We start from the raw sequence: 10,057 nt of genomic DNA on the forward strand, positions 1-10,057 counted from the left end.
TTGATGAAAGTTTTAGATGTTTCATCTGGTAAAAGGGGATTTACCTTTAGCCCTCGTTCACACCTGAACGTTTTGTAGCGCGTTCTACGCTCGACGAACATGAAAATCGCATTGTTTTCAATGGGTCTGGTTCACACCTTGGTGTATTTCAGCCCGCCCCTAACGCGCTACAAAACGGCCCACGCCTGAAAAGGTACATGTACTACTTTGGGCCGTTTTTGTTGCGCGTTTCCATTGGGATACAGCCAAGTAGCCCTCGGAAACGCGCACTTGTTGCGCAATTTTTTTACCGCGAACTGCGGTAAAAAAACGCGCGACAGACGCGCATATGCAATACGCCTAGGTGTGAACCAGGCCTTAGGCAGCTCTCCGGAGGACGAGCGCCATAGAGTCTCGTATCTTAAACACAGCTTACAAGTTCATTAAGACAAGTGTCAGAAATGTGTGGAGATCCAGATTAGATTTTATTCAGAAGATGTGCACGGTTCCACAGCCAACATGTTTCGGGGGTTCAAATGGTCCCCCTTCATCAAAGATACAATTGAGTTCACAATTATTAATGCTACAGGGATCCCCATAGTAGCAATGGTGACATTCGTCTGCTAATTCCCTCCAGTGTTCCCTACAACTGTTACATTGTATCTCTTGATGCAAAGATGTTTTTGGTTCCTATGATCCTTCGCTCCATCGAGTGGCCATAATGTACCACATTATGGCCACTCGATGGAGCGAAGGATCATAGGAACCAAAAACATCTTTGCATCAAGAGATAAAATAACATTTCTAGGGAACACTGGAGGGCTTTCACTATTGCCCTTAAAGTAGCACTAAAATAAGGAGTTAAGTCTTAAAAATACATTCAAGAACCTTAAAGTGACATTAAAGTATACATTTTTTCCCCTCCCCCCCAATGTTAGTGTCAGGACTTACCTTAAAGGAGAACTATGGGGTCAGTGCTTTTCCCTATAGTTCTCCTAAGGGTCAAACTAGCGTCCTCCTGTGACCCAAAGCTCAGTATATAGGGAGCTGTAGCTCGCGGTATACTGAGACGCCGCAGCTGAAGCAGATCCCGACAATTATGTCTGGATCCGCCCAGCTGCGTGAGTGACAGCTGGCTCCGCCTATCTAGAGGCAGAGCCAGCTGTACCCGCCCCCTCCCCCGTCCTTTCCGCCAGTCAGCGCTGGAGGATCGGACAGGGGAGGGGGTGGATACCTGCATGGAGCCGTGAGTGACAGTCGCCGCTCTCTGCAGGGACATGATCGAGAAGTGAGCGAGCGACGGTATGCGTTCGCTCACTTCCCGATCTATTGAGACGACCTGTGACAGTCTCATTGTCGCACGTCGGCTCGAACTACGAGGCTGAGTGATCTTCACTCACCTCATAGTTCTCCTTTAATTTGATAAAACAAGAATAAGATGAGAAATACTTTTTATCATTTAAAAATTGTATTTGTTGCTGTGGATCATTAATTGAGACCGAATTGCTGATCCGTTCCTTATGAATGTGCACCATGATCTCGAAGAGTTCCGGGTTAGCGTGTCCTCTCCATCTTGATCAAGGTCCGACCCTTCCTCATCGGCGCTCCACGTGCCGGCATCGCTCGGATTCCATGCTGTTTGAAATCTGCTGACCCAGATGTCCAGCTGGAGGAGAATTTCTTCCCGCCGAGTTTCCTGACAGCATTAAATCACCAATTAAGGGCTTTTCCTTCTGCGAGTTTAATTGACCTTGAAACTGTTTATCAGGATGAAAAGTTTTAGGCAGGACACATGAAATGTTTTTTTTGGAGCCGCGTCGGTCTGATGATGAAACTGGATAATGTTTTTTTATACACAAATGATCCTGGAATCAGCAAATATAATGAACGCTGTTACCTGATGGTCATGTGGTTGGAGGACATCCTTCCAAACGTTGCGTATTGCCTTACCATGTCAAATTAAGGGCAACACAGGAAAAGTTCCTCTTATATGGCCAAACTTTGCAGACCCCTGACCATCACACCTTTAGGAGCTTGTTGGACATCCCATTCAAAGCCATTTCCATTAACCTCTTGCCGTCCGCCCGTAGTAAAAAAACGGACGGACGGCACTGCTACATCTGCGGGTTGCCGTCTCCAGACGGCAATTTTTTTCTGCTCGCGCGCGCCCCCTAGCGGGCACGCACGGGCAGAAAAGACCCGCTAAATGCACACACCCGTTACCGGGTGTTTCACATATAGGCGATCGGCGGGTCCATAGCCCGCCGATCAGTCAACTGGTTAATAATAAGTTGGTCTCCATTTTTGGCTACAACATCCTTCACTCCTCTTGGGAGGCTTTCCGGAGGGTGTCTGTGGGACTTTGGACCCATTTTTGTAAGGTCAGGAACTGATGTTAGAGAAGACCTGGCTCACAATCAGCTTTCCAATTCATCCCAAAGGTGTTTACTAGAGTTGAGGTCAGAGCCCTGTGCAGGACACTGGTGTTCCTCAACACCAAACTCATCAAACCATATTGGATGAGAAGACCTGGCCCACAATCAATGTTCCAATTCATCCCAAAGGTGCTCAGTAGGGTTGAGGTCAGGGCTCTTTGCAGGACACTCGAGTTCCTCAACACCAAGCTCATCAAACCATATTGGATGAGAAGACCCGGCCCACAATCAGCGTTCCAATTCATCCCAAAGTGTTCAGTAGAGTTGAGGTCAGGGCCCTGTGCAGGACACTTGTGTTCCTCAGCACCAAGTTCATCAAACCATGTTGGATTAGAAGACCTGGCTCACAATCAACATTCCGATTACTTCCCAAAGGTGTTCAGTAGGGTTGAGGTCAGGGCTCTTTGCAGGACACTCAAGTTCCTCCATCAAACTCATCAAACCATGTCTTTATGGAACTGGCTTTGTACACTGGCCAAGGACAGTCATGGTGGAACAGAAAAGGTCCTTCACCAAACTATTACCACAAGGATAGAAGAGTGTCCTGCAAAGAGCCCTGACCTCAACCCTACTGAACACCTGTGTGATGAATTGGAACGTTGATTTTGGGCCAGGTCCTCTCATCCAATATGGTTTGATGAGTTTGGTGTTGAGGAACACGAGTGTTCCGCATAAGGCCCTAACCTCAACTCTACTGAACACTTTGGGATGAATCGGAACGTTGATTGTGGGCAGGTCTTCTCATGGTTTGATGAGTTTGGTGTTGAGGACAATTGTCTAAAATGTTTTTTGTATGATGTAGTATTAACAGAACCTTCACTGGAAACTCCTGAACTCAATCATTTCGAGGTGGGGCCACCATACATTTTGCCATATAGTGTATATCACTTTTTTCACTGGTCCAGAGCAGTTCAGCTTTGGCATGCAGAGCAGGAACTGTGGCCAGAAACCAATTTTTTGATGCAAGGGCCCATCCACACTGTTGCATTGCAACCATCGAGTACATGAAATGTGTTACTAATGTTAGTGACTTCATTTCAGGGAATTGGACTTGTTCCTCTGTTGAGTTGGAACGCTCCTTCACTAAAATTGGTTCCGGGGTGGAGAATCGGGGAAGAAGTCACAACCGAGACCCCCATTAGCCGCCGCTACCTCTTTGCTATCACTGGGAGACGAAGGCGTGGAGAATTTCCCTGTAATAAGCCGGCCGGCGCGGCGATAAGACAATAGCGCGCTCCCCTCTGGGATCTTCCCGCGTGAAATCTGGGCCGCTTTGATTAGGAGCCAAAATCGCGTCCTGTTAGAGCTCTTTAGTTCAGAGAAATTAGCAGTGAGGAATGGCTCGGCGCAGCTTTGAGCAGCCTCCGACAGCACGCCACGTAATCTCACAGTAATTAAACGCCGCGCATATTTACCGTCGCTCACAGAAAACTTCCGACACGCTGAAGCCCAAGCGGGGCTCGTTATCTCTGGTTACTAAAGAGCGCGTCCTTCCAGGGGGGGAGGGGGGTTTGCGTCACTTTGATGACTTTTTCTACTGTTCCTAATGAGAGTCTTCATACCGGAAAATGTATTTATCATATTTGTTATTTATTCATTTAGCGATTATCTTAAAGGAAAAGATCGCGAAAACGTCACCTCAGCTCTAAAATGGAAGTGTGTTTTAAATCTGCCGGCGATCCTGCCGTGAAGGGCCATAGTTTAGGCACTTCCTGCAGCAGCGCTTAGCGGCTGCCTCAAACTGAGGCTCCATTCACACATGAGCGGTTTTCCGTGCGTATTTGACCGTACGAATACGCGCAAAACCGCGCTAAACATAAAAAGCATTGCCATGTGCATTGTTCAGACTATTGCGGCAGCAATATAGTACAAGCACGATTGTATGGCCGGATTCCGCACGTTCCGGCTATAGTAATAGCGGCACACGTGTACGTTAGGATTTGCGCAGTTTCTTTCCGTGCCAATAAACCGCGCTGAAAACGCTACCGCTATGTGTGAATGGAACCTAAGGCTAGGTTCCCTGAGGCAATCTGTGACCGCGCACGAAACTGAGTGGTCACTGAGTCGCCCACCACAGCCGATCGCGCTGGCGGTGCAATTATTTTGTAATGGCACCCCAGTCGCACCCGGGCGGATCGCAGGGTTTCCCACCGCAATTCCGCCCGTGCAATTGAACACAATTGCGGCTAAAAGAAAAAGTGCTTTTGTGTGTCACAAAAAAAAAGGTACATGTTCCTTTTTTTTAGTGATTGCCGCGCGAATGTAATCCCATTGAAATCAGTGGGGCCGCTCAGATCTCAACCTATCCTAAGCCTTCAAGGGTGAGTCGTCTTCCTCGCGGCGCGGTCTGCTGTTGTCACCATCAGGAAGCCCGCCCTGAGATATGTCAGGTAACCATTGCTGGAGGGCAGGTAGACAGGAAGTGACTTAAAGGAGAACTATGGGGTCAGTGTTTTTCCAGATAGTTCTCCTCAGGGTCACGGGAGGACACAAACTAGCGTCCTCCCGTCACCCTAGGCTCAGTATATAGAGAACTACAGCTCGCGGTATACTGAGACCGCCACAGCTGGGACGGATCCCGACATTATTGTCGAGATCCACCGAGCTGCGTGACTGACAGCTGGCTCTGCCTATCTAGAGGCAGAGCCAACTGTACCCGCCCCCTCCCCCGTCCGTTCCGCCAGTCAGCACTGGCGGATGGGAGCGGGGAGGTGGGAATCCAGCCCCTCCCCGGTCACGGCAGAGAGCTGTGACCGGATCGAGAGGTGAGCGAACGCCGGTATGTGTTCGCTCACCTCCCGATCTACTGAGCCGACCTGTGACAGTCTCATTGTCACAGGTCGGCTAGAACTATGAGGGGGGTGAAAATCCCCCCCCCCCCCCTCCCTCATACTTCTCCTTTAAGAAGATCAGCAGACCTGAGAGGAAACAAAGGATTTTAAAGGAATGAAAACAATTATTTTATATTTATATTTATTTTTTGCATAAAAAAACGTTACTCTGGCTCCAGCATGTTTCTTGGGGTGGGAAAGGACTAGACCCTCTGTCACGTTTTAGTTGCATGGCGGAGGCCCCCTAGTACCCGGCCGCTGTGCTCACCTCTGGTTGCTTTGTTGGGTGATAGGATTATTGTGCGTTATGTCCGGACTTCTCTGCGTCCTCCCCGAATATTAATGTGTTTTCTCTTCTCTCTCTTGCAGCGTGTTTCTGCACTATTGCTACACCCGCGGAGGAATGCGGCACACATCGTACACCTGCATCTGCGGCACGTAAGTAATGAAAACCTATGGGGCAAGACAACCTCTGGTCTAGTTAAAGAGGACCTGTCAGTAACTGTATGAAAAAATCACCGACATGTCACAATGTACAGCAACAGGATCATTTTCCAGAAAAGCTCCGCCTCTTATTACAAGCCATCTGTGAGCTCCAGACAGTGACCGTGCCCAGGCTGAGGTGATGTCATCAGTCGGCTGCAGGCAGGAGGAAGCATTTCCTCAGTCTCCCCTCTCCCTGTGTGGGCCGAGGTCAGATATAAGGCTGAAGGGGAGGACGGAGGTCAGATAGAAGACTGAAGGGAAGGACGGAGGTCAGATAGAAGACTGAAGGGAAGGACGGAGGTCAGATAGAAGACTGAAGGGAAGGACGGAGGTCAGATAGAAGACTGAAGGGGAGGACGGAGGTCAGATATGAGACTGAAGGGAAGAAGGAAGGTCAGATATAAGGCTGAAGGGGAGGACAGAGGATAGGTAGAAGACTGAAGGGAAGGACGGAGGTCAGATATGAGATTGAAGGGAAGGAGGAAGGTCAGATAGAAGACTGAAGGGGAGGTCAGATATGAGATTGAAGGGAAGGAGGAAGGTCAGAAGACTGAAGGGGAGGACAGAGGTCAGATAGAAGGCTGAAGGGGAGGACGGAGGTCAGCTAGGAGACTGAAGGGAAGGATGGAGGTCAGATAGGAGACTGAAGAGAAGGATGGAGGTCAGATAGAAGACTGAAGGGGAGGTCAGATATGAGATTGAAGGGAAGGAGGAAGGTCAGAAGACTGAAGGGGAGGACAGAGGTCAGATAGGAGACTGAAGGGAAGGAGGAAGGGCAGAAATCAGGCTGAAGGGGAGGACGGAGGTCAGATATGAGACTGAAGGGAAGAAGGAAGGTCAGATATAAGGCTGAAGGGGAGGACGGAGGTTAGGTAGAAGACTGAAGGGGAGGACAGAGGTCAGATAGGAGACTGAAGGGAAGGATGGAGGTCAGATAGGAGACTGAAGGGAAGGATGGAGGTCAGATAGAAGACTGAAGGGGGGGTCGGAGGTCAGATAGAAGACTGAAGGGAAGGATGGAGGTCAGATAGGAGACTGAAGGGAAGGATGGAGGTCAGATAGGAGACTGAAGGGGAGGACAGAGGTCAGATAGGAGACTGAAGGGAAGGATGGAGGTCAGATAGGAGACTGAAGGGAAGGATGGAGGTCAGATATAACACACCAGTCTCTTTATTGCACATAGTAGATATGAGGAATCTTTGTACCCTCGTCTCTTGATGACGGATACAAATGGCGCGGCTAGCTCGCGGCACACACACAGCTGCCGGGGGAGTCGGCTCGGAGAAGGAAGATTGGCGTCTCTGACATTTCCGCGAGATAAACAAATTAGAGTTTATTCCGAGGGGTTAAAGTACAAAGAGGATTTGATTCAGCGAGGACGCCGGTGACTTTGTTTTTTACCGGTGATCTCTTCCTGATTAAAAAGAAGGACGTCGCTGTGAAGGTAAATATCAGACGTTATTATCTCCTGCTGTGCCGTGAGGACCCGACTCTGGAAAGAGAACCTGTCATCGAAATTGACACTTCGCATAGATCAATTACCAAATTGCTTTATTGTTTTCAGTAATAAGATCATGCATAGCTCCCTTAGCACAGGCTGCCTAGGTTACAGGGTCAGTTTCTACCAGGAGCCCTGTGAGTACTTCATGTCATTAGGGAATGTTGGACCATTTGTGAGGTCAGGTACTGATGTTGGGGGAGGGGCTCGCATTCTCCGCTCTCATTCATCCCAAAGGTGTTCTATGGGGTTGAGGTCAGGACTCTGTGCGGCCAATCATGTTCCTCCACCCCAAACTCCCCCCTCCATGTCTTTATGGACCTTGCTTTGTGCACTGGTGCGCAGTCATGTTGGAACAGGAAGGGGACGTCCCCAAACTCCTCCCACAAAGTTGGGAGCAATAGAGATAAATAGATTTTTTTGTTCTGCTCCGGGGTTCCATGTCCTGTGGCGCCTTCTATGATTGCAGTCCTGGCTCTCTGTCATATGAATGTCTAGTAGGCCCCTCATCACGTGTCCCTGTAAAGGTCATACATGTGAATATGACGGCAGTGTGACACTTCCGATGATCCTGATTACTTCTCCTGGTAGAAGATTGAACTCGGCGAGGACGGCCGGTGTTCTGCGACTAGGACATAGACGTCTTGCCGGCAGCTTGGTGAGCTTGTCAGGTATGAGTTGGGCTCCTCAGGGACGGGTCATCAAGAGCTCCACTGACCTTTCCTTTTGTGATGATCAAACACTCGGAGAGCCCCCCAGGGGGCCCGGGCCTGGATCACGGCGGTCCGCGGCCGGCTCCCGGAGGAGGACAACTTTGCTTCTCTTCACTGGCTCGGAAACGGGAGCGGAGAAGAACATTAGAGGGCGGAAGGCTTTTATCTTGGGAGCTTCTGCGCTCCTCCGTCCTCGTCATTCCTAACACGAAGAGAAGGGCGCGCTGAGAATTCGCCTTCCGAAGCCTCTGAACTCTCCACATTATTACTGATCACCGGCGCCGTGGTTACTGAAGCTGAGGCCGTACTTTGCTTCTCTGGTTCTTCCTGGATTCTCCTTTTTTGGGGGGACTCTGGTAGCCATGGAAACGGAGACTTCAGGTTTTCTGTATTTTCAGTTCAGATATTTGGAGAAAGTTCCACATTCAAAACGCTTCTTTGGGGCGTATTTTTGTCGCGCGTATCCATTGGGATTCAGCCGGATAGCCCTCGGAAACGCGCGTTTGTATCGTGTTTTTTGTACTGCGAATCGCGGTACAAACGTGCATATGCGATACGCCTAGATGTGAACCCAGCCTAACACTTACAGGTCTTGCCCCTCCCCCTGCCTGTGACTGGACAGTGAAGGAGTAGCAGCAGACTGATAAGCTCATCTCTCTGTCACTCTGGTCTCTTCTTCTATCAGCATACCCTTGCAGCCCAGCTGACTGACTTCTTGCGCTGCTTCTTGTTCTTCCACTCTGAGCTCTGATGCACAGGGGCTGCAATAGGCTGATACCAGGCCACATTCAGCTGCTTATATTTTAAACAAAATAATACATTTATTAATCTATAATGTATTAATACAAATATTATGTATCAATATATAATATAGTTGTATTCATTTGTATCTATAGCTGCCTGGAGTTCAGCTTTAAAGTAGATCTCCAGGATTTGGATAGATTGGGGAACGGGTCAGAACTTCTGATTTATTTTTTTTTGGGGGGTTGGCTGTATTCACTTAATTACCACCATTCTCGTACGAGTATCGTGCAGTGTATGGGCACCTTAAGAGGGGAGTTCTCTAAGTTTGGGAAGATCTCTGATAACTTCCTCTCTTGATTCTCAGACAGGAAGGGAGGTAAAACCTTCCCCCAAAGGAGACAGACTACAACAAATCTGACAGGGTTTCCAACCTTTCTTATTCTAATCAAAACTAAAATATGATAATAATAATAATAATGTATAATATTTGTATATTTATAATAAAATCTATTAAAATCAAATAATACAAATAATAATGATGATGATAATAATAATAATGTTGCAATCACCAATATGAATCACTCTACCAAAATCAACTGTTTTTAAATGCCTAAATGACCTAGACCGGGCCATCATACATTGACCGCACCACACCCCGATAAACATATCATATCAAACATATCACCCCGATTAAACAAATACCGAGTATATAACTCCGGCGGTAAGCACGGTCCAGGCATAGGAATACTTTGTACAATGCCGTAGAATATGTTTGCTTTATATAAGTTATTGGTAATAATAACGTTGCCCTCCCTCCTTTGTTTCCATTGCACAGCGGTGACAACTCTTCCATCCTTCACTATGGACACGCCGGAGCTCCCAATGACAAGTCCATTGAAGACGGCGACATGTGGTGAGTTTTTGGTGCCGCGTGATCGCTTCATTACCATAAATGTTTGTTTCGATTTTTTTTTTCAATTTCTTGTATTCTCTGTCGGTCTCTTCCCATTGGCAGCTCGGCTATAAACACCGACCAAGATTTTATGTTTAACATTTTGCAGCAAATACAGAAACCGGGACTTTTAATGTGTTATATAGATTCAGATTCCTTTTTAAAATGCACATCAATTTATTGTGATAAAACATAAAATCATAATCCTACATAAAGATCCCACACCTCCCCCGCCTTCTTATTGATCTCATACACTGAGTGGCCGGATTATTATATACAGAGTGGCCGGATTATTATATACAGAGTGGCCGGATTATTATATACAGAGTGGCCGGATTATTATATACAGAGTGGCCGGATTATTATATACAGAGTGGCCGGATTATTATATACAGAGTGGCCGGATTATTATATACAGA

General features: G+C 47.8%; 1 protein-coding gene across 1 annotated transcript in view; it reads left to right on the top strand.

Annotated features, from left to right (window-relative positions):
• Positions 1-10,057, top strand: part of LOC108792174 (xaa-Pro dipeptidase-like) — a 92,953-nt gene that overhangs the window by 79,719 nt on the left and 3,177 nt on the right. The window contains exons 10-11 of the mRNA XM_018562883.1: positions 5,615-5,683; positions 9,522-9,599. Of these exons, the coding sequence (XP_018418385.1) occupies positions 5,615-5,683; positions 9,522-9,599 (147 nt within the window). The remainder of the gene's footprint in view (positions 1-5,614; positions 5,684-9,521; positions 9,600-10,057) is intronic.

Source organism: Nanorana parkeri, unplaced genomic scaffold (assembly GCF_000935625.1).
Source record: "Nanorana parkeri isolate BGI_ZX_2015 unplaced genomic scaffold, ASM93562v1 scaffold609, whole genome shotgun sequence".
Taxonomy (NCBI): domain Eukaryota; kingdom Metazoa; phylum Chordata; class Amphibia; order Anura; family Dicroglossidae; genus Nanorana; species Nanorana parkeri.